The sequence below is a fragment of the Perca flavescens genome, chromosome 3 (genome assembly GCF_004354835.1).
Source record: "Perca flavescens isolate YP-PL-M2 chromosome 3, PFLA_1.0, whole genome shotgun sequence".
NCBI lineage: Eukaryota > Metazoa > Chordata > Actinopteri > Perciformes > Percidae > Perca > Perca flavescens.
In genome coordinates, this window is record NC_041333.1 from 4,151,121 (window position 1) to 4,176,832 (window position 25,712).

A 25,712-nucleotide genomic window follows, 5' to 3' on the forward strand; every position below is an offset into this window, starting at 1 on the left:
TAGTTTGACCCCTAATCTCTTAATAGCACGTGTTAATGGTGAGCTTGTTGGGTGTGCAGTAATTGTACTTTCTGCCTTGTGTGTTTTTGGCTCTGCCTGGATGGGGTGAATCTCGGGCACACCACTAATAGCCTTCCTGCACACTGTCTGTAGCACCGTTTTTGAGGGTTTATTTTCATTTAGATGGAACCACATCTTTTTGCTCCTGGTGCTTCTTTTGATGTTTAAGGAGCGGCTTCAGACACTGGGTGGGCTGAGAGGAAATGCAAATAAATGTGAGGGCAAAGCTCTGGCTGTCATTATACAGAAAAGCAGTAAACACATAAAGGCAAATGTGGTGTGTGTGTGTGTGCGTGTGTGTGTGTGAGGAAGGTAAATGCACCGTGTGTATGAGGAGATGCAGATCCTCCGATGGGAATGTGTGCAGAGGATCCAATTAGGGGAGAAGACAGATGAAAGTGCCACTCAGAGGCAAAGGAGGTAAACAAGACAAGCTCAGATTCCAAAAGTGCTCTTTCATTACACTCAGCTGTCATATACTTAAACTTTCTTCTACCTGCGAGGGTCAGGGATGTCACAGTGGAGCCCCACACCACTGCTGTATCTGGAAATAATAGCTGGATGCAGCTGGCCATACTGTGCACCACTGAAAATGGAGCCAATACAGGGTGATAGTACCTTTGGCAATATGGCAAGTTGGCTATTATATCACAGAGTGTGTCCCTTACCTTTTGTTTCCCCCCCGTCACATGCTGGATAATCGGTATCAACAACATTTAATTTCCAGGATAATTGCTGCTGGATGTTCCGCTGGACATCCCGCACCTTATGCTCTCTTTGCGTTGCCGTTCTTAAACTCCGTTCGTTACGGGAAACAACAACAAAGCTGCATGCTGAAAATGTTGACGGTGCAACAAGGCAGGCCAGCTTGGTTCTTTCTGGGAATGATTGTAAAGATTTACAAGGAATATTTATCTAGATGGGACGTTTTTGGGACCAATTGGTTGGATTGCTGTGGACGAAGTACACACGGCGATACGCTGGTAAGAGTTAATGAGGTTTAACCATGTATCCCGCTCATTTAAATAGCTCACGTTACTGGATTGCGTCAACAGTTAACTTCATTTAATATTGTATGTGGCTTTTCTTTTGCGTTTCCACCAAAACAAGTTCCTTCCCGAGACTATTTTGCAGAGCCACCGTCGCTGCGTCCGGAGCAAGACGATTGTGATCAATTTAAAGAAATGCAAACAACCCAGAGCGTTTTTTTTTCCTCCTATCCCAGAATGTATCTGAGGTGTAGCCAGACCTTACTCCACAGCCCTGTGGAGATAGGTCTGGCAATGCTGACTACATGCTGGACGACTGCATGTTGGTATAGATGGATGTTTCTCTGTTTGCTTGTTATAGAGTTTTTATAGTATGTGTTGTTGGATCCCGATCGTTTTGTGGTATCCTATCATTTACTGGCGTGACCTCTGTGAGTTGATTCTGAAAGCAGTTACAGAGTTCAGTTCAACAATGTTCTAAAGGTTTACACAAGGATACTTTTTTCTAAGAATGGCTCCGTTCACTTACATGACGTGGGAGTAAAGCGATAGAAAAGGAGGATTGGTTCAAGGTAGGTTCACACAGCTAAATCTTCAGAAAAACAATTTATGGTTCAGAGTTTTCAGAGAATGGAATGTAGCAGATTCACAGCAGTTATGTTACTATGAAACAAAAAAAAAAAAAAAAAAAAAAAAAAAAAGCAATATGTCCACTTGAAGCCAGCACTGTTTCAAATGCATCCAGTTCAGCATTACGCTAACAGTGTTAATTATACATAGAAACACTCGATACTCAATACTACACTGAAAAGAAGTCAATGCGGTTCGGGTGTGTTACAGCTGAATAACGGCTGTGGTTTTAGTGTCTGGGGTATAATGTAAAAGTGAAAGGCTGCTGTCTTAACTTTAATAACTGTAATACAGTCAGTCAGTCGAGGAACAGGAGAGAAAGTGAAGCGAAGCACCTCACCGAAAACAATGGCCATTAAAATGCAGTCAACGTCAGCTCTTCGACAGGCACTCAAACCATCAGTGTTTTTTTTCTTTTATTTTTTTATTATTTTCTCTCTGACTCGTGGTGGACACATTGTTCAGGCACTGGGCTTTATCTGGCTGGTTAGAGTATTTGAAATCCCAGTTGGATCCCGTCATGAAAGCTGTACCTGTCAGTGCAGATTGGTCTTTGATTTACACTGTGCCAATAGGCAGTCGAGATTGTGTCAGGTCATCATTCTCCTCCGTCTGAGCCCATCCCCGAGTGTTGCTTGGAATAATTCAACTACAGGTGCCGTGACACTAACTAACTAGAATAAAATACACACAGATGTGCATAGGTGACAGTACTTTACTCTGATATTATCTGAAATGCACCAGATAAGGTTTCTGAAAATGGAAAATATGCATCTCATTTACTTTTCCTCTACAGCATGCTATAGGATGCATCAAGATGGATTGCATGGACAAAGTTACACTGCTTTTCTCCGCGGCTTGTAACTCTACCAGATATCATCCACAAACATCCTCATCAATCCAGAGGCTTAATCTAAAATCAGAATTTTGTCGTGTTCAAATGCTGTAAACAAATGGAGGAGCAGCGTTCAGGCCAGGCGTTAACGGGAAATTCCAGTTCATTATAACTTGGGTCTTTTATTTTGTGGTTTTGGCTCAATTATGATAACATTGTTCTTAGGAAAGTAATTCATTCTTTTGGGAACATGGTGACATCAGCTCAGATGGAGCAAAAACATACGAGAAGTCAGGTGATTAGAAAGGTTGTAAACGGTTTGGCTTTATTTAAAGCTTTAGTACGTGACGTTTTGATATTAATAAATGTTACATTCAAGCTGTTGCCAAATGAGTTGCTACAAAGCTAATTAAGACTCTCAGTATGACTATGTTCAGAAGATTGTGGCGTCCGGCGAAGAGTCCATCATGTTTTTTTTAATCCTCCGTGTCCTCCTTGGCTACTAGCAACTGTGTAGAGGAGGGGTGGGGGCATTGTTGTCATTATTTAGAATTAATCATGGGGGCGACAGAAACTACGCACTATAGCTTTCAAGCTACAGTGCGTAGTTTCCTTTTTGTACAAATGAATGGCTGTAGTTTTTTTTTTTCTTCATATGTAAGAATAATTTGGTAAGAATGCTCATCTCTTTTATCTTTTTATAAAAAAGAATGACAAATGACTAGTCTAGATTTCCCCAAAATTATAACAACAAATCAATACAAAGCTAAAGTTATCTTGAAGGCTGGTAAACAGTATTTTTAGGTCTCATGCTCTTTGTAAAAAGTGATGGACATCTCTTTATTTTTAAATGATTAAAAGTCTTTAAAGGCCCTGAACACCCTTACAGGTGTTTTCAGTTAATGTGGCTGATTGGGCCTCTTCCCAGGACTGTGTGGGCGTGGTTGGACTGATTGGGTGACATCTTCCTGAGTCCCCTGTTAGTGCTGTTGCACCTGTTAGAGCGGGACACATGGCAGCTGTATCATTCTTTTTGGTAGAAAGAATTTGTGACCTAATAAGTTCCCATCAAAGCACTGGCCCACCTTCAACCTGAGCACAGTTTAATCCGCCAGAATATCTGAAAACACCTGTGTGGGTGTTCAGAGGCTTTAAGGGTCTCACTTTACATCAGACTTCCAGCTGCTGGTTTTGCTAGACTGGCCTCTCAATCCTCTGTAACTGGAAGCGTTTTTAACAATTCTTCCACTCTGATGTAACTTGCACCGGCTGAGCAGAAGGCAGAGAAAAGTCAACTCTGAAAAGGCAAGATACGGTGTTTAGAGTGCTTACAAAGCAATGCTGCAGACTTCAGACATGCATACACATTTCTCTCAGCACTTGTTCCCCCACACCGGTGTGCTATTACTCCCATAAAGCCCAAAAAAAACCCGACAAGTTGATGGAGAAACTAAGTGGTGGCTCGGTCTGCAATCATGGTCATGGCCAGATTGTTTTCAGGTCATCAATGGCTCTAATCATCAAGCCTCGGACTGCCTTTTTTTCTTTCTGCTCATTGGGCAAAATTGATTGTGTTCTTAAATCATTCTCTTTCATCCACAAAGGCTTAATTGATTACAATACTTTTACAGCTAAACTGCAAGCTGTTGTTGCAGCCTTCTGTAACCACTAACAAAGACGTAATCGCTCAAAGCTTCCAACTACCAATTTGTGCTCTTTCTCGCTTCCTTGCAGATAAGTTTGCCAGGGAACTCTGAATTGCTGTTACTATGCCTCATTTCCAGAGCACCCTGTACCCAGACGTGCATACGTACAGTACATGTGCAATTCACAAGAGTGAAAATGCACAACAAGCAGCGTGAAGGAGCCCTGTGGTGTTACCAGCACTCCAAATCACTTCGTTATTGGATAAATATTTACAGTTCACAAACGTATTCCATGCACCGTTAGAATATGTTAATGTCGGCATGGGTTTTTATTCGGTGGGGATTAACCTTAACATGTATTCTCAGTTTCCCAGAAGCATGATAAGCCCTAAGAGAATATTTCCATATTCCTCTGCTGGTTATTGTAAAGCCTTCAGAGCAAAAATGAGTTTGTTCTGTCAATAAAACAGCATAGCGGCGAGTAGAGCAGCGGGGGCGTGGAGGAGGGGATCTTGCTATTCCTCAGGAGAAACAATGCAGTGTTTGAGGATCACACTCAAACTCAGCAATATCACCTTTTGGGGAGATGAGGTGATTATTCAGCCAGCCAATTAGGGTGCTGTTTACATGTCTGCTCCTTTCTCCTGGTGTTTGTTACAGTAGCGCTACTTACAGCTCCCGTACCTGAGAGACGAGCGTAAATAATGCGCTGCACAGATGTCCATGGGTATTTACATTATACATGGACATCAGGGGTGCGTGTACATGTAGGTTACTAAGCATTTCTGACTGGCGTGAGCAAGGCAAAAGTTTGCCTGGAGAGAAGTTTTCAATTAAAAATGTACACACTTGTCCAAGTGCACTTTCTTCTTGCATTTCAAATCAGGCTTTTAAAATGTCTTCAATATTTCCTCTGACATTAATAATGGCCTTGTAACTGATTCCGACATCCATCCTTTTTTGTTGTTGTCAAGGAGCGAGATGGGAACCGTGCTAATGTTAAGGAAGGTAGGAGGGTTTTTTTGAAAGTCTTCCTGGATAATTGTTTCTTCAGACAGACTTTGGGAGCTCTTTACTAACAATAATGTACATATCACATTAGTCTATATTCTCCATGTGCCCCTACTGAAGGGCATTATTGTCAAATGTAATCCATTTGATCCTGCACTTATAAAGGTGAATATATGGCCTCGCTGGAGCATATGGCATGATTTACATAGGCTAATATATTTAATGCAATGTCTTTGCATCTCGGTTCCTCTTCAAGAACACACATATTATATGAAACGGGGGTAACCTTATTATAGAAGCACAGCGGATGGCACTCGCCCCTCAACCCCTCTCCACACACACACACACACACACACACACATTCATCAAGCTTTTTTGACAATGAATAACTGATAAAGACTTTAAAAATTGGCAAAAATCATGTGCATGAGAAATATACAGCATATTCCACATAAAGGCTATAGTATTTGTTTAGGAAAAGCAGAATGGTTGCGGTGTCAAGATGTATGAAGCAGATTTTTTTATGATGTATTTTGTTTGGTCGGTATCAGACCTAAATTCAGAGATGCCTTCTGGTGCCTCTACCACATTTTAACCTGAGTGGAATTAATACATATTTAATGTAGGTCAAATTGGATTTGCTCTCACTTTTCTCACAATTAGTAATTTTTCTTGATCGGTGTCGAAAAAAAACCAACTAATTATTCCACTACGATAACAAAAACAAAAAACATAAAAAAACGTCCTAAAGGACTGGTTACTTTTTTTTTTTAATTTTTTATTAAATTCATTATTTATGCAGTGAATTTGATAAATTAGACAGGCAGGCAGGATGGCTGTGCCATGGCTGATTCACTTTAGTATTTATGTTCATTTCAGTCAGCATTCTTTCTCTCTGTCTGTTCGGGCTGCGCTCTGTCACTTTGTAGTGCTGCGAAGGGGAGATGAATGCTGATGGATGTGAGGATTTCAATGAATATAAACCAGCTGAGCACTGCTAAACCAAGTCTGAACACCAAAAGCACTGTTGATAAAACCTTCTCTCGTGCTTCTTACGTCTTAGATCTTATAATCTAGTTTCCCACTGCTTTTTTGCGCCTTAACGTCAATCTTTGTCAGATACAAAATCAAGCTGGATTCAGATGAGGCTCTGTATGGAGGTCACGGACGGCTGGACCACAACACCGAGTTCTTCACAGAGGCCCAGCCCTTCAACGGTCGCCCCAACTCCATAAAGGTATTTCTTCTTCTTCTTTTGACTCATCAAAGGTCATCTTTTGTTGAACGACAGCAATCCTAAATATGGAGTGTACTCCAATCATAAGTCCTGGGCCATTCTTGTTGAGTCCAGTCTCTAGAGCACTTTCCTAATAACATATGCTCTATCGCCATCCCACTCTGCATACTGATTCCAACGTGGTTGGAGGATGTTGAACATTCACACTGAAAAAAGTGACAAAATTAAGCATACTCAAACATGTCAGTATGCATACTTAATGATTTAATACAATGCAGTGCACATATGTAATGGAGGAGCTGCTTACGGCTGAAAAATATCAAAAGCGGCTGTGGGTGGTGATGAGACAGCTCCAGAAGTATCTCGGAAAATACAAAAAAATGAAGGTTTTAAACTTTGGGCCAACATTTTCCTTTTGCTTTATGTCCAAATGCATTTTTCCTGTCGCATTATCAAGTCGCATGCCTAGCATCATTTCCTATTCATTTCTTGTGTACTGTACTAACTGCCTTAATACATATTGTATTTGCATACTGTTTAGATTTAGGGCATAGCTTTGATCTTGCATTAACCTGACGCGCCAGATGGTTTGCTACATACAGTAGAACCATCTGTAAAGCCCTTTTAAAGTATACTTGGCAGGTGATTGGATGAAGCATCTGTCTATCACCGTCTGTAGAGACAGAACGCATTTAGGTCCCGCCCACACCGCAACGGAAAACAATTCATTGCTCTCCATTGACTTTGTCTTGCGTAAAAGTGCCTCCTTGTCAATTCCCTCTGCTAGCAAGCAACAACAAAAAATGGCTAAACGCTGCTGTGTGCTGTGATGCACTAACAACAGGCAAAAGAACCCATAACTAAGTTTAAGGCAATAAGACGTGAGGCATCAGCAGGAAGAATGGGGAAACTGTGGGATCCTGACACTCAGTATGCCTAACTCTACATGTCAGTCTAACTATATTTCTGTAAGTGAAACTAAAGCATTTTGACAGTATGCAACTTATGTGGATGAATCAGAAAGCTACGCAGTATTATGTTTGCAAGTGCCTTAATTAGCTTGCTAACACATAGCTAACATCAGCTCACTATTAACAGCTAACTTGTCCTCTCTGGTAGACATAGGTTGCTAAGATAATCATTTGACATGATTAAAGCTAATGTTTTTAGCTAGCTACAGGCATTTTGCTAGCGTTTCAGCTGGAGGTGTGACGAGCTCTCATCCCACGAGATCTCGCGAGATTACGCTGTGACGAGAAAAATTGTGCAGAGCAGCAGCCTGTAGACAGTCTAAGAGTCTAAGAATAGCGACTTGAGAAAGAAAATCCCCATGGTGGCAAATGGTGACTGGCATGGCGGGAATAAAAAAGGCAGGATTAAGACAAATGAACGATGTTGTGTAAGAACCCGGGTTCATTTCCTACACCTTGTTCACTTAGCCTAATTACACATCATCCACGGGATCAATTACGCATCAAATTGGTACATTCTAGGGCTGGGCAATATGGTTGAAAACTGTATCACGATATGAGTTTTTCATATCGGTCGATATCAATAATTATTGATATTTTTATATTATTTAAAATAAGGACCAGGAGAAAAATATATTAAATTTAAACATTTTTATTTTAAACTTAACCCTGCCCTGATTATAATCCCCTCAGTTATAAAAGCAGAAATGTCAACACAACCATGGAAAACACTCAAATAATTAAAATGTAAACAGGTCTAAAATCACAATGAACACTTAACAATTATCTCTTAACATTAAGGTGCAAAATTAAAGAATAAGTAAGAAATGCTTAATAAAGTGTCATAAAATAGTGCAAAGTGTTAGCTAAATATAAGAAACCTGAGAAGGAACTATTTTCTGCAGGTTTAGTGCTAGGTTGGTAACCTGGCTTCTGGACACTGCTCAGCATGTCTGCCTTCGTTATTTCTTTGTAGTGTTTAGTAAGGCGCTGATGCAGAGTACCTCTCCATGGTGGTCTGCTGCTTGTAGTGTTTAGTAAGGCGCTGATGCAGAGTACCTCTCCATGGTGGTCTGCTGCTTGTATCGTTTAGTAAGGCGCTGATGCAGAGTACCTCTCCATGGTGGTCTGCTGCTTGTATCGTTTAGTAAGGCGCTGATGCAGAGTACCTCTCCATGGTGGTCTGCTGCTTGTATCGTTTAGTAAGGTGCTGATGCAGAGTACCTCTCCATGGTGGTCTGCTGCTTGTAGTGTTTAGTAAGGCGCTGATGCAGAGTACCTCTCCATGGTGGTCTGCTGCTTGTATCGTTTAGTAAGGTGCTGATGCAGAGTACCTCTCCATGGTGGTCTGCTGCTTGTAGTGTTTAGTAAGGCGCTGATGCAGAGTACCTCTCCATGGTGGTCTGCTGCTTGTATCGTTTAGTAAGGCGCTGATGCAGAGTACCTCTCCATGGTGGTCTGCTGCTTGTATCGTTTAGTAAGGCGCTGATGCAGAGTACCTCTCCATGGTGGTCTGCTGCTTGTATCGTTTAGTAAGGTGCTGATGCAGAGTACCTCTCCATGGTGGTCTGCTGCTTGTAGTGTTTAGTAAGGCGCAGATGCAGAGTACCTATCCATGGTGGTCTGCTGCTTGTATCATTTAGTAAGGCGCTGATGCAGAGTACCTCTCCATGGTGGTCTGCTGTTTGTATCGTTTAGTAAGGCGCTGATGCAGAGTACCTTTCCATGGTGGTCTGCTGTTTGTATCGTTTAGTAAGGCGTGATGCAGAGTACCTCTCCATGGTGGTCTGCTGCTTGTGCCGTGTTGCAGCTGCAGATGTTGTTGGACGTTGCTGGCAAATACAGCTGTGCTCCAAAGTGTGAGCGCGGTTAAGGTGGTAAAACAAGTTTATGGTATTACCAGTGTTGGTGGCGACGGTCTGACGACATTGGTCTGACTACGGTCAGACTTATAAAATCCCCAAAACTGCCATACTGACTTTTCCTGTTTTATCAACGGTTTCCTCGCTCGCTGCGGCACTCACTTTCCACTCCACGCCGGTTCTGTTATAGAAGAACACGAGACAGCGATGTGGCGCAACCAAACATGATACTGTTACATGATTGGCTGTTAGAGTGTCACTCCCTACGTTGCTAGGTTGCCAGAGAGTGAGGGCCTTTGTTCATGCAACCAAACTTGCTTCACAACCTCTGGTTTCTTCTGATGAAGAAAAACAAGTTATCGAACGTTTTATCGACCGCATTTTCTATTGATATTGATTATGTGTCTATCGCAATACATATCGTTATCGTTTTATCGCCCAGCCCTAGTACATTCTCTGGTCCGTTTCATTTATCTAGAGAGTCTGGCCACTCTGCATTAACAAGTGTTAACTTCCTTGAAGGCGGGTACTCTGTTGAAGTTTAAAACTATTGGATCTGCCCAGAGCCACTCTGGATCGGCCATAACCAATCGCTAACATTTGGTCGTGACGTCGGCTTAGCATCGCTAGCGTTCGCCTTAGCCAACTCCTTCACCACTAACGGAGCGAGCTGGAAAATCAAACCGTTCCCGAACCCCGTGGGGAGGAGGGACCACAACATCACGGCCACCACCAAAACTCAGCAAAGACTGTTGTCGCTCGGGCTTTAACTTCTGGATATTCGGCAGCGTTGCCACAACGGACCGAATGGCTTCGCTCGCATCTTTCTCCGCTGCCATTACGGAACTACAACTCAAACTAGCGCCCAACCTCAACGTCATCGTTCTCAGCCACTCCCTCTGTTCGCTGATTGAACCGGTAAAGATTTGTCCGGAGAAATCCCGTGAATATATCGCAAACCCAGACGATGTACTGAAGGAAAATGAAAATTGAGCGAAAGTACGTAGGAGGGCGGAGCCAGGCTAGGGTTTCGGCACTTTTCAGTTAGAATTCGCCACGTTACAGAGCCAGACAAGTCTTTGTGGACGGCCTGCACATTCTCACGTCTGCTCAGGAGTTTGCGTGACGGCCCGCACATTCTCGCGTCAAGTTACATTTTTATACATCACACACTGTGTGTGAAAACCAGCGCACGCAAGCTTTCCGCGCGAACGCAACGTTGATACATGTGGCCCCAGGACTCAAGTACTCCAACACTGCATTGATCAGGTGGTTATTGATGGTTTTGCAGTGGTTTTGTGTTTTCCTTATGCAGGGAAAGAGATGTACACTCAACCTGCTTGTAAGCAGTTACAAAATTTTATGAAATAGCTGTCAGTGTATGAATGTTTTGTCCTTTTTATGTTTGCTGTTTGATTTCACAAATCAATTTAATTAGCTTGAAATGAAGTTTGTAGTGAGAGGATCCTTTCGAGCCATTCTAATTAGCTTTAAGTGTGTTGAAAGAGGGCTGCCTGTTCTGGCAAAAAGCCACCATCTCCCTGGTCTGGGCCTCTCAGCTTAACCGCTGCTCTATAATTTAGTATCTTCCTCATTAATATGATTAGCCTTTAATGCAGAATCCAGAAAATGATCAAATGTGGCTGCGTGAAAAAGTAAGAAAAAAAGCTAGATATGTCTATCAGGGTTTGGTATCCATTGTTTGTGAATATTATAGTTGGCTTCTAAGCATTTTGCTCATACTATCCTGGAGTCATTGAGCGTTGTGTGAATCTGATATCTACAGCTCGCTTCGATTCTCCGGCAAACAATGTGCATTATTCATGGTGTTAGAACTTAACCTTTTTTTATGTGCTTGCCTCTTAAACTCACAGGGCGTCATGGAGGGGGGGGGGAAATATCTGGGAGAATGAACCACTGGGCTTCCATCATGGAGACTGCTTTGGGCTAATAGCATGAAACAGGTCGGTCCTTGAAATATGGAAAGAAACGCTGTATTTTAAGCAGTGTTCAAGGATCTTCCTCAAGTTTGCCTCCTTTTTTTTTTCCTGATTAAAAAGCTAAAAAGGCAAGTAGATGTTTATGAATAAGCTCAGGGATGAATTAGTGAAGATCTGCAGCGATACACAAACACTCCAAGTGTAACTTGGCTGATTGCGTGTGTTAGATTTTATGTTAATGAATCCAATTAATGCGTGAGGACAGTGATGTCTGTGAAGTGGTCTGCCCAGTCCTCGTCTCCCTCTGTGCTTTTTTTTCCCAGTTTGTTTAGTCAAATAATAAATAGCTGGAGGCTGTACACTTAAGCTGTTTCACTTAGGACCTGGAGTCGACATGGCACCGGAAACGCTGGTTGTTTAGCTGAACTCAACTTGAACCTCCTTTTGATCAATACCCAAAAGGGTTCCAGTTAATGGATATAGGATCTTACTTTACATGTATATTAAGCGTTGGATGGAGCACTTTAATGCATCAAAAATGTGTTAGGGAAATTCACACTGCTATTTAGAGCATCGCTTCAGCATTATTTAACCTTAAAAAAAAAAAAGCTTCATCCTCTTTCACACAGACAGCGATCCTCCGTCATATTAGCTGAGGTTTCATCAGATAAGGACTCAAATTCCACATTCTCTTAAATCTTGTATTAATTCAAACACCGCTGCTTCACCCACGTCCCTCTCGGCCAAAATGTGAACTTTAGTTAACAAGTCATCTGCTAATGTTGGCACCATCATGGATTAATGGGGAATGAAAAGGAGTGAGAGGAATGGGGCTGACAGGGATGGAGGGAGAGGGCAGCGTGGGGGGGCTTCTGCACATACTGTAGCTCTTTTCATAGGCACCCTCATAGAGATTGCACAGGGAGACTGTAGTCTTGCATAAAGATGCTTCTCCTCCTCTTCCTCCTCCTCACACCTACCTGGTTATGACAAGAATAATCAGACAAGAGCCTTTGCGGGGGCTGCGAAAAAGGTTGCCCACATCATCCATGTTTTATTTAACAACTGTTGCTTTCAAAGGTTGCGCAAACTCGCCTGTCTTTTTAATGGGTCCGCCAGTTCTCCAGCTTCCTCGTTACCGAGCGATAAGAAACTCTCATATCCTCCAAGAATGCATCCCTCCTCAGACTGAGAAAGAATGCCCGTAATTGGATGAAGCCGGCAGAGTTTGGCTCGGCAGGCTGTGGCGAACATCATGTAACGGCAACGCTCTATGTATTTATAAATGTGCTACTGGACTGTTGTTACTGCATGTGACATCACTTTAGCTCTTTCAGTCATGTCTTTTTCTCCATTATAAAAAAAAAAAACATCTATAAAGAGAAAAATGCCCCCCACCCCTCCTCAAAACAAACACCTATGGTAAACAAGTTCTACAGAGCAATGCTGACAGTGGGAGCAACTTTCTGACAACGTTTTTTGATCCCTCTTGTCCTTTGGAATGCGCCATTGTTTTCACATTTATTTTTCTTCATCACTCAAACGCACAATTTGATAAGTTTTCGTCTTTTCCACAAAATAATGACCCGTACTTACCAGATGGTGTACAAGCATTGACCGCAGAGCAAAAATAAAAGATATACCAAAAAACAACTCACAATCACGTAACTGTTCTGAGCGGCACTTGAAGCAGCAGTCAAAAAAACGTCTGGCTACAAACCAAAGGCCCCAAACTGAACGACAGCTAGCCATAAGCTAGGCTCTTCTACACCAGCTGATGCAGTTGCTGCCTTAATCAGCTGATTGTCAAAAGGCTGTGACGATATGCCACTGTGGTGGAAGTTTTCCTATGAAGCAGCAGAGTTAGTGATATTCATGATGAAATCAAAACGAATAACGACCGTTTGAGAATTAAACCAAAGTTTGGTCTTTAAGTATTTATTTACATTTGCAAATGGAGAAAACACAGTTTCAAAGGTACACGCAGAACAACTGAAAATGTCTTTCCTAACTAGAAACCTAAAAATCAAAACATCTTATAGTGAAGAAACTCTCGTTAAGCCACCCCTCTTCAAATATCTTTAGCATGCTGCCACTTTTCTAAAAAATACCATAGACAGTCAGATGATTTTACAACCTTCCATTCTGCTCCTGTGTCTCCTACATTAGACTAAACACCTGCTTATCTCAGGAGACAGAAAGAGATACGGTTCACACAGTGTTATAGCCTTCTTCACTTTATCTGAGAGAAATAAACAAATGAGGAGCTGAAATTTCTTTAGCGAAAATAACTTATGCTATTGCTCACAGTCTACAAGGCCAGCTCTCTCACTGGTGCCTTTAAGTCTACAGGAAGGAACAGGATTATGTGGAGCTTTAAAACTATCTTTAAATAAATGGTCAATATCATTAAACAAATGGTTAAAATGTAACTGTAAACTGTGTTAACTGTAAATATCACTTCATTTATGTACAATTTATCAAAATTAAAGTTAATATTGAAAAAAAAAAAAATTTTAGCTCCAACACTGCGTATTGGGGCAGTAATTTGAAGGCTGTGTTGCTGTCTTGCTGTTTCCGTTTCAAAAATAAAATTTCACTGGAAATACTTAATAAGTACTTAAAAAGATTTTACACAACAGTATACAGTATATTCGAATAGATTAGATTCAACTTTATTGTCATTGCAAATGGCACAAGTACATAGCAACGAAATGTAGTTAGCGTCATACTAAGGAAAGCTCATTGTGGGACTGGCTCTAGTGGCTGTAATTCTGCACCAAGGCAGATACAGTATTAGGGGACCACTAAGGTCTATATAAAAGACACTTCAGATACAGTATTAGGGGACCACTAAGGTCTATATAAAAGAGACTTCAGATACAGTATTAGGGGACCACTAAGGTCTATATAAAAGAGACTTCAGATACAGTATTAGGGGACCACTAATGTCTATATAAAAGAGACTTCAGATACAGTATTAGGGGACCACTAAGGTCTATATAAAAGAGACTTCAGATACAGTATTAGGGGACCACTAAGGTATATATAAAAGAGACTTCAGATACAGTATTAGGGGACCACTAAGGTCTATATAAAAGAGACTTCAGATACAGTATTAGGGACCACTAAGGTCTATATAAAAGAGACTTCAGATACAGTATTAGGGGACCACTAAGGTCTATATAAAAGAGACTTCAGATACAGTATTAGGGGACCACTAAGGTCTATATAAAAAGAGACTTCAGATACAGTATTAGGGGACCACTAAGGTCTATATAAAAGAGACTTCAGATACAGTATTAGGGGACCACTAAGGTCTATATAAAAGAGACTTCAGATACAGTATTAGGGGACCAGTAAGGTCTATATAAAAGCATCCAAAAAGCAGCATGTCATAGGACCTTTAAGCAGTGATTAAATAACATATGCTACAGTATATACAGAGTGCAAGGTATGAAATATATTTAAATATTTATATAAATATATAGATATGTGTCTATATGAGTGTATACAGGTTACTACAGGTATGTACAGGCTATGAACAGACTATGGCTATGATGATACAGATATATTAGACATACAGTGTGTGTGTGTAAAGTTAAATGGTCACTTTTGGCAATGAACCAGATTTGGTCCGTGTTAGTACATTATCAGTTTTTTACTCGCTCACTGCTCTTTAACGCCGCTGGTTTTCTCTAAAGTGGGGTTTGTTAGTAATAACAAAAGAGTCAGCACTTATTTCATCCGCAGCAATATGAAGAGGGTGAATGTTTGTACAGCTTGCCATGAAGCAGAATAAAAAAGATGAAAAAATGCACTCTTCTCTTTATGCGAATAAAGAAATGTTGCAGCTAAGCCTTCATCTTAGTGAACTGACTGCTTGATACACTCAGCAGGGCATTTCATGAGAATCTCACACATCCAGAACTAGGACTGCTGCTATTGAACGATTACAATTTATTCATTTAGCATGACAAAAACTTAGTGTAGTCAGGGACTACTGTACAACTTCCCAAGTGAGAAAATGGGTTTTAGGTTTAACCTCTTTTGCTGTTAGTCACATTTTGCGGCTTGTGAGTGTTATAATGTCAAAGGCATAACGCTAAGAAACACTGATGAATAATTAGCCTCTTCAAAACCTTTTGATAAACTTTGCATGCATCAAAGAGGTTGTCTCCTTTGACAGTTTCACAAAAAGAAATTTAGCTGAAGTGAGGAAGAAAATGTGAAGGGGAACGTAGCAGGCTTGTAGCAAATGATCAAACGGCGAACATTTCCATCAGAAACATCTAAGGCCTGATGGTGACGTGTGAACTTAGGGAGTAAAACTGTGACATATATACAGCACAGCACTACTAAATCCTCTTCCACATACTGTGTATACTGTATGAAACATGCACTGTACACAGGTAGGAACTTGCATCATCCTGACATGACTTATATTCTGATATATTTTCATTCATCCATTTTGTGTCAGATAATAAAAACACAATTTTAAAGTTGTCTTTTCACATTGTTGTAGTGTAAATCTTCATGTAAACCAAAGACTGAGACACTGTTATAATTCTGTATCGTGCTCTCTTAATGTGGGGCTGTTATTCCTATTTGTCTCGATAACATAATATTCAATAAATTAACTGCTGATCAGTGGACATGGTGATAACCGGGGACGAATAGGCAAACAACCGAAACCGATAATATCCTTTAATTGAGTCTTGAGTCAATTAAACATCGAAGTCAGAGTTGTGTTGTTACCCAGTCAAATCCTTGGTCAACGTACATGCACAGGAGTGCTTCCAGGGAGTGGATCCTTGTTAAGTGAGTAATGGATCCAAACAGAGACATGTCTGGAGACTTTAGGTGCACAGATAGCTCGGCTTTGCTCCTGCGAGCAGCACGGGTCAGGATATAGAAACCTAGTGGATGATATATTCCTGTGAAGCACCTCATGAATCCTTTATCAGTGTGTTTGAACATTGATCACAAAATCCAAATTCTCACATGAGTGTTATACGAGGCGAAACATGAACATTCGGAAGACAAAATAAGTAAAAAAAAAAAAAAATAGCCTTGGCTAACTCGCTACTAATGCAGTACGTGTACTTCAAAAACAAACTGCTTTGCCTTCTCTTCATCTCATGTTTTCGCAGCTCTGTTATTAACACTTGGAACAAATTGCAAGCGTCACAAAGGTTTCTGTTGTACAGTAACTGCTGTTGGATCTGGCTGCTGTTCCTTAGATCAGAAATGTGGTTTATGAGTGGCTGCCGGTGAAGTGATAAACCAACACCTACTCTAAATGACTCATCAGGAAGCAACAGAGGCTTTATGGACAGACAAGGGTGGCTTGTTGCACATCGCCTTCACAAAACATTGGCAGCAGAATGAGTGCTACACTGATGAGGACTGTGTGACATTATGCCTGCAACATTTGGATTAATATCGGGTGACTGGATGCGTGATCTAAATTAGATCATAACATTCTGTAGGTTAACCCATAACTGCCAACATTTGGTTTTCAAAATCCGGAAGATTTGTTCTAAATTAGGGATGCACCAAATCCAGGATTTGGATTCAGCCGGATATTGAACTACGCTCGCTACGCTGGTTGACGTAACGACGCTGCCGTTGATTATGGGAAGGTGTTTACGTAGGTGGAGCGTTCAATGCAGTAGGCTGTGAGAAAGTGAGCAGAAAAAAGTGTTGTTTAGCAGTACTTTCAGTTAAAAGAAGGCCATTCAAGTCCAAGCACATGTTCAATTAGCAATGCTGATTTGTCTGGTGGTGGCGAGGACCCTAAACAATACACAACATCGCCGCTGTTACAACATAAGCGTATGAAACATCCGAAAGAATACGAGCTGTGCATGAAGGAATCTACAGACAGCAGCCAAAATGCAGCAACTTCAGGTACGGCAAAGGAAGGACAGTCCCAGCTAAAAAACTGGTGTTAACCAGTGTTAACTGGCTCAGCTCTCTTTTCGTCACAACGGTGCGATAAATTGAATGTAATACCACACCCGCTGCGCCGATTCTCCGACCAATCTCCCGCTCCATTGTCCTCACTCGCGAACAAAACCCCAAGGTACTTGAACTCCTTCACTTGGGGTAAGGACTCATTCCCTACCTGGAGTAGGCACTCCATCGGTTTCCTGCTGAGAACCATGGCCTCAGATTTAGAGGTGCTGATCCTCATCCCAACCGCTTCACACTCGGCTGCGAACCGATCCAGTGAGTGCTGAAGGTCGCAAGCCGATGATGCAGCCCTTCGGTGCCCTGCAACCGCCTCCAGAGTCCTCTGGGATAACATATCCCAGAAAGACTCCTCCTTCAGTCGGACGGCTTCCCTGACCACTGGTGTCCACCATGGTGTTCGTGGGTTACCGCCCGTTGAGGCACATAAGACCCTAAGACCACAGCTCCTCGCCGCAGCTTCAGCAATGGAAACTTTGAACATTGTCCACTCGGGTTCAATGCCCCTAGCCTCCACAGGGATGCACGAAAAGCTCCGCCGGAGGTGTGAGTTGTTCAACATTAAGTTGTTAGATTTAACTATTTTAGAGGCTGTGGACGTTGTTTACTTCATTAATGTGTAAATGGACTGAGGATGGGAGGAGGATTCTGTATTCGGTTTCGGATTCGGCGGAATCTTAACCAGTTTTCGGCCAAACCCCAAAAATCTGGATTCGGTGCATCCCTGCTCTAATTCACTGAGAATGTTTCTGACTAAAATGTCGCATTATGGGAATATGTGATTAAAAAAAAATGTAACTGTCAAGGTGTGAATTGTAAGTGTGAGTGGGTAACCGCTCATTTACAGTACGTAGAGTATGTATGTACGTGTCTAATGTCTAACACCTTCGTGCTGTGAGCAATTACATGTTAATTGGAATGTCTTCCAGTAATTGCTATGCCAACATTTGGGACTGTGTGCTGCTCTTTGTTCACAGATGGATTTAGAATGTGTCACTATTGCTATCTATCTATTCGGCGGAAATAAAAGATGTCGACATACTCCAGGTTAGACGCAGTGGTAGCTTTTGTCTAAACAGGTGCAATGATTCATTGTGCCTTCCCTTCTCTCTGCCGTGCTTCTTTATGGAGACTCTCCCACTGTGACTGTTTAATTAGTCACCGATGTCTGTGTCAGTGTTTGAGTGCCGGGCTGCTCGACTCCCTCGGTGACAAACTGTTGCCAAAGAAACACATCCACAGCGAGCCCAGATCCACTGACGCCGAGGGGCGGCTTGAAGAGTTCAGGGGGTGATTGAATTGTTTACAGTTCTGCAGGTTTTTTTTGGGTTTTTTTTTTTTAGTTTTCTGTTGGGAAATATAGCATCATTTATGTCTGCTTGGCTTTTTCTTTTGGCATAAATCTAAAATGACTAATGTTACACAGTGGCTCCTTGCCTCCAGACGACACTGTGAATATCAAAAGGATTGATCAAAGACTTTATTAGCTACACCGCTCCAAACCAACGCCCTCACTAAGATATCTTTGTACTGTATACATAGAAGGAATCTGACATTTCCAGGCTCGATTCCTTCTTCTTTTTTTCTCCACGGTGCTTATTTTTTTGCTGACATGTTTTTTCTCCAGTCCACCAAAACTCGGGAGATTTTTTTTTAGCTCAGCTTATGCCCTCTGGCAGATTGTATCTTCACAGAATCTCACGTTTACAGTTGATGCACAGCCAATATATAGAGATGATGAAACACACCGTAATTGCATTGATTGAAGAGTTCGGAATTGAAAATCAGGATTAAAAACTAATCATAATTTTGCCCCCTACCTTAGGTAAGATTGCTCATTTGGGGGAGTGTCCACTTCAACGCACAAGCTCTGAATGTGATTGAATGTTAATTAATCTGCGACAGATTAAGTCACTGATCAAGAAATTTGCAGCACCAACTACGCCATGATGCATTTTCTCCATGGCTCAAAGTTGAAATGAAAATGCTCCAGACCAGCTCCCAGGCAGGACTTTAAGCTGCAGATGTGCTGACTCCAGTGCCACCCAGTGGTCTTACTGGAGCTGCACCTCTGCCACACTCTGATTATACCTCTCTGACCTTGACAGTCCTCTCCCATCAAGGCTGTACTGTCTGTCCCCTGTCTCCTCTGAAAGGTTATTTTGGTGGAGTGTAACTAAGTCCATTTACTCAAGTACTGCACTTAAGTACAAATTTGAAAATCACTAACTGTTGATATTTCAGAGGCAGTAAATGTCTGCTTAAAAAGGGACAGGAAGGAGACGGAAATGGAATGATGGGAATTACATGATCCTTGTGTACATTAACACGTTGAAAGCTTGCAGAGAGCAGTGGTGGAATGAAACGAAGTACATTTACTCAAGTACTGTATTAAAGTACAAATTTCAGGTATTTGTACTTTACTTGAGTCTTTTCATGCGACTTTCTACTTCTGCTCCGCTACATTTCAGAGAAAAATATTGTTCTTTTCACTCCACTACATTACTCTGACATAGGGCTGTCCTCGACTAAAGAAATTCTTAGTCGACTAAAACTTATACGATTTTGTCGACTAATCGATTAGTTGATTTAATTGACAGAGCTGTGCGCTTTGAGAGGTGGTTAAGACTAGAAAAGCACAATATAAATGTAGTTAATTAACCATCTGTAAAACTGAGTTTATCCACAATTAATCCTGCAAAAGCACCACTTTAAATCTTGTGTTTACCATAAATGTGCTCAGAAGTTTCTTGGAAATAAGTAATTAAGCATGAATAAGCATAAAAAATGACTAATCGACTAAAGAAATCTTAGTCGACTAAGACCAAAAACGACCGATTAGTCGACTAATCGACTAAGAGGTGGCAGCCCTACTCTGACAGCTTTAGTTACTTTACAAATTAAGATTTTTGCGCACAAAACACATGCAGCTTATAAAATCTGATGTTTTATTATAAATGAAACTAGCCAACAATCTAACGGCCTACAAGTCCAGCTGAAATGATGAGACCATTAAAACACACAACTGGTTGGATCATTTCCAGTTTCTAAAAAGTGAGGATTCTTCTGCATTCTACTTCTAATACTTTAAAAGTACACTGTGTAGTGTTTGAAGTATTTTATTAGCTAAAATCAAGATTAGAGCTAGCATCACGTGACTGAAACCAGCTGAAATGGAGAAGGAGATCAGTGACAGGCGATTGTCACCGCCCCGGCAAATTTGAAAGCCTGCGCTGCCCTTTAGTTCATAATGGAGGATCATAATTATGCCGAGCCACAGGAGAAGGAATTCTTGTCGCCAAAAAAGCAAAAATTGGAAGACACGTTGTCATAGCTTCTTGGTACATAAGGGCTACCGTAGTTGCAACACGCATTTGAAAAAAGCGAGGCGCTGGAGAGTAGTATTCGTTTGAATGCAAACTACAATTTCACCGCTAGATGGGAGAAATTCCCTGATGATACATAAATTACATTTTCCTGATGATATTTACATTTGACTTAAGTAATATTTTCAATGCAGGACTTTTACTTAACGTAACGCAGTATGTTTACAGTGGTGTATTAGTACTTTTAGTCAAGAAAAGAATCTGAATACTTCTTCCACCGCTGCCACCGTCCACCCACCATGCTCTTCTCCTCCACCCCCGTGTTTTTCTCCGCCCCTTCACATAGCCGCCATGTCGGCCTTTTGTCGACGGTGACATGCGCCAGCCCGTGCAAAAGAATAAAAGTGAAGATTCGATAATCTCCAAAAAATGGGGGATCTCGTTAACATCATTAATCTTCAATTGTCAACTCACTTTTCTCCCTACTTTCTTCCCTCCCTTTGTCTCCGTTTCTCTCTCAGGTCTACATCCCCTGCAGAACAGCTATTGTCCTGGCCAACGAGGAGATAGATTACTGTTATTAGAGGATGATTGTCTCCACGGAGACCAGGATCGAGAATGGATTCCGACGTCAAACTGAGTGTTAACAATCACCTTCATCTTAAAGTGTCAAACCTTGCACACCACCCAAATCCACTTTTGGTGTCTAAATCTCTTTTTTTCCTTCTAAGTGGGGGTCAAAAAAAAATAAAAAAAAAACCTGTTGTGAGCTTGTGTGTGCTTTCAAACACCATCTGCAACCTTAGATGCTGTGTAACCCCATTGGCTACAGATTGGTCCATTTGGGAAGCGTCCAACCTAACCAGCAGCTAGATGCTAAAAGTTAAAACCCTGCCGAGCCCATCCAGCGCTAGCCAGCAGCCATTTATAGGCTCTGTTGAATTTGGCGTGTCATCTGAAACACATGGCAGAGGGAACCAAATACAACCAGCATTCAGACTGGATAAAAGCTTAGACAAAAGAAGAATACTTTCGAAGATTAAAATAATTGTACTTGGTTTAATTATTTTGTATTTAAATACAGAAGAAAATGATTGTGTCAAAGACACTAAGTAATATACAGTATTACCAGCACTTGAAAATCAAAACGTCCAGGTATTTATTCACTGGTGATCCATTGTCTTTCTGTTAATTTGCATTTTGGGACATTGTACGTATAAAGATATTGCAATTTGCACAAAGTAATAAGCTGTTTTGAATTATTATACTTTTAATGGGTATCCAAAACAGATGTGTTGTAATGTTTGAATTCATGCAGCTACTGAGAGCATTTGCGTGGTTATTTATGGCCCCGTTATTAAGCCAGTAATTTGCAGCTAAAGCGAAGTGATAAAATCACCTAATTTGGATTGTTCACAACGTGTTGCATAATGCACAAGTAACATTTTTAGCTGAATTACATAGTTTGCTTTCCCCTTAACAAAAACGCAATGCATGGTTGTCTCCTACAGTAAATCCCTTTAAAGTAGTTTATGTCGTGTATTTCGCCAGGCTCTTTGAACTCTGCTGAATTCTACTGAAATTAAGTTGAAGCTGATGATCCACACATCATTTTGTGTGGGTTGTACATGTATGACTCACACGCCTGACTACTTTGAGATGATTTGTGTGCACCATCTTCATTAGGTACTGTAGCATTCCCCTGAGATTTATCGCAGACGTTCCAGGAACGCAGGGTGTCTAAATTTGCACATGTGCCCCTTAACAATTAGTGCTGACTTTTGTGACTTTTGTTTCAAAACATTTCGTGATTAAACATCTCAAAGAACAGCTGCGTCGCTCATCCTGTGTTCGCCATAGCTGTTATCTGAAAAGGTTATCGATTTAATCGAAACGTGAACGAACCGAGGATCTTCGCTGATGATGGGCGACTGCTGAACTCACTCATTTAGGCAGCATGTCATTAAAATGTTCTTTCATACAAGATGTATTCTCTTCTGAGGTTATGTTTAGCAAATGACTGTGATAATTGATCTGTTTCCAGGCTTTATGTTTTTCTACAAGTCCCTTGTTGCCACGTGAATGGGTGTCTTTTGGAGATCTTTCAGCATTCTCTACACGTTTCTATCAAAGCGATGCTGTTATAAGTGAAACTAGGGCTGATTTTGGGCACCATAGATACAAGCTAATGCCTTGCTTTACTGCCATGGATACTGTAATTGTGTGATCCACACCTACACCATTAGTACACATTCTCAGCCATTTAAGTGGTGTATTGTAGCATGTGGCAGGTTTTGATCTGCCTTCCCCTGCAGCTGAAGAAAACAAATTTAAATTCAGGACCATCATTCTGTGTTTATCCAAAAGTATCATGAACATGTCATTTCTTTTTGCGTAACACCATTTAAAAATGCCTTTCTCCACCTCTCAAAAAGCACAGAGAGGATCTCTTTGCATAAATTCCGAGCGACGAGGTTGTGAGACTGAAGTGGAGTGTTTAATCATCCCTCATCTGACCCAGTGTCATTGTCGTTTTACCGTTGCCAAAATGAATTGTCTGCATTTGTTCTCAAAAGTAAAATTGAAGTCTGATACACAGTAACTATTGCAGCATATTTCTTTCATTATTACTAATGATAATAAATCAGTGCCTGTCGAGCCACGAGAAAACTGTGGATGAACTGGATGTGCACTCTGACTACTGATTCTGTCCCGTCGCACACTTATGGAAATGTAGGGCCTTCAGCATCCTCCAGAGAATATTGCGATGGTACTCTGTCACCAAAAACTGTTCTTTATGGGCTTGATATTCAGAGAGTTCATATTCATTTTGGATGGGATTTTCAGTTGTCGCCTGTCTGTCAGTTTCATCCATCAGTGGAGGTCCCACATATGTACGAGGCTGCCTGTATCCAGCAAGCTTCCCCCCCCCAACTTACTTGTGTGTGTAGCAGGCAGTGGACCAAACCACTGTGAGGCAAGGAAGGAAAGGGGGGGCTCAAGATGTCTTTAAACACAATATTTGCAAAGTTTGTATTGTGTTACTACTTACACAATTATTTTAATTATATATTCATTACATTATTTACAATACACAGCAGGGTTTTTTTGGGGTGGAGATAACTCACAGATGGGGTAGGTCCTGACCCCCTGCGCGATTTACGCCTATGGTAAATACATTTTCATGAGAAATGCTACAGGGTTTATGCTTGACCAGAAAACTGCATTGCAACTGAATCCACTAAAGAATGTTAATTATTCCCCCCCCCACCTGCAAAATGTCACCTGAAGAGACAAACCAGCCACGAAGAGATGCAAAATGACCACAAAGACCTCTAAAAGGGACATAAAGCAACTGGGAAGAGACACAAAATAACTACTAAAGCAATTTTAAGTATTTAGTATGTTTCTTTCTAATAGCATAGAAGTGAGTAAAAGCATTTAGCAAAATGTGATCACTTGGAGAGGTTTTGGCACACCAGTGACGGCTGTTATACCAAATACTGAAAACTTTATAGAGGTCTTGTTGACAAGGTGTAGAAGGTATGTGTTGTGTTCTGCATAATGTGGCACAAAGTATGTTTTAGTTATTTATTTTTTCAAAAACGTTTTTTTTAGACGGGACCAAAATAACTATTTTGACCCATGTTTGAACTGCTGTAGTGTATGTTGTGTTTTAATCACATGCTAATCAGGCACATTTTCATAAACTAGTGAATGAAATGAAGCCTCATACGTGCATTTTGGCCTCGCAGTTCTTCTGTTATAAGCTTTTCCCTTTTGGGAAAGGGAAATGGACAAAAATCAAGCAAAAGAGGTGGATTTAAACAGGTTAATTAAAGGTGCTCTAAGCAACGTCCTGCATTTTTTAGGCTACAACATTTTTTGTCACATACAGCAAACATCTCCTCACTATCCACGAGCTGCCGGTCCCCTGAACACGCTGTAAAAAAAACGGGGTCTCTGTAGACAGCCCAGGCTCCACTAACTCCAACAAAAACAACGTGGCCAACCTGGACCACAAAAACATAACAAACAGTGTTCCAGCGTTCAGCCAATAACGGACAAGAAGGATTTTGGGGTGGGGGGGGGTTAGTGCGCTGAAGCACGGAAGGGAGGAGGAGGGAGGGGGGAGCTAGTCTTCGTTTTGTTTGAAAATACTTTGAACGTCAACAAGAATAACGTCACCCAACATCGCTTAGAGCGCCTTTAAGGACAAAAAAAACCAGAATGTTATGCAAATTGACCACAAAGAGACACAAAACCATAAAAAGATGCATAATCACAACAAAGAGATGACCAAAAAGAGTCCAAAACTACAAAAGATGTGTAACGAAAAAAGTCTTGGGGGAAAAAAAAGTCTCTCTTGCTCCTGCAGTACGCAGGAAAGATGGTGGGGCCTTTTGCATGTCCATGCCAAGGGAGCCGGCCCATTGTCTCGTAATCCGTCCATGTGTGTACAGAATACTGGACCAGACTTCAATAAGGAAGTAATCTACCTTGTACTGTACACTCCAGAACATAAAGTTTCCAGTTTCCATTTGTTGACCAGGGAAGCTGTGAAACGTTGTTATGGGACGGAGCTACAGAGGAGCCGCCTCACTGGTTCCCACAACATGATGTAAGGGGGATGAAAGACAACTCATCAGACCATAATACTTCCGTTTCCATTTCCCAGGCATCCTCACTTTGAGCGTCGTACACTAAATTATGGGTCTTTGTGCACTGGCATCAACGCGAAGCTGCCCCATGGAAAGCAGTTTGGGAAGATGACAATGGTGCTTTTGTCCAAATGTGCTGATTCAACGCTGTGGTCATTTTCTGCATTTTTTTTTGGTGTTTGTAGATTTTTTTCTTTTTTTATATCTCTGGTTTTTCTGTTACAGTTTGACCCTGCGCATTTTCAGTAACTGGTTCCTGGGCGACTTGCTTGGGTTTATGGTGAGTGTTTTGAAGCTGCATGACAACTTTTCAGTCTCTTCACTGTGTAGTATCTAATAAAGGCAAATGCCTAAAATAAATAACTCTCTGGCCTTTACCAAAAATGGCTCAGTTACCTTATGAGTATCCATGTGCTGCCACAGGAGATGGCTTGTACAATGTAATGCACTTCAATCCAATTACCATGCAAATGTGTTCACACAGTAGACAATGTAACACAAACGCCTCAGCATAATGCAACAAACTACAGGATGTCCTCAGACCATACCGGAGTTAAATCATCACCTT

General features: G+C 41.3%; 2 protein-coding genes across 3 annotated transcripts in view; both read left to right on the forward strand.

Annotated features, from left to right (window-relative positions):
* Positions 1-23,082, forward strand: part of gbe1b (glucan (1,4-alpha-), branching enzyme 1b) — a 144,215-nt gene extending 121,133 nt beyond the window's left edge. For both annotated transcript variants that reach the window (XM_028573736.1, XM_028573737.1), the window contains exons 15-16: positions 6,291-6,408; positions 21,005-23,082. In XM_028573736.1, coding sequence (XP_028429537.1) covers positions 6,291-6,408; positions 21,005-21,067 — 181 coding nt within the window. In that variant the 3' untranslated portion in view covers positions 21,068-23,082. The remainder of the gene's footprint in view (positions 1-6,290; positions 6,409-21,004) is intronic.
* Positions 23,083-25,351: 2,269 nt separating this feature from the next.
* Positions 25,352-25,712, forward strand: part of LOC114551619 (high affinity cationic amino acid transporter 1) — a 49,605-nt gene continuing 49,244 nt past the window's right edge. The window contains exon 1 of the mRNA XM_028572633.1: positions 25,352-25,424. The gene's annotated coding sequence lies outside the window, so the exon portion shown is untranslated. The remainder of the gene's footprint in view (positions 25,425-25,712) is intronic.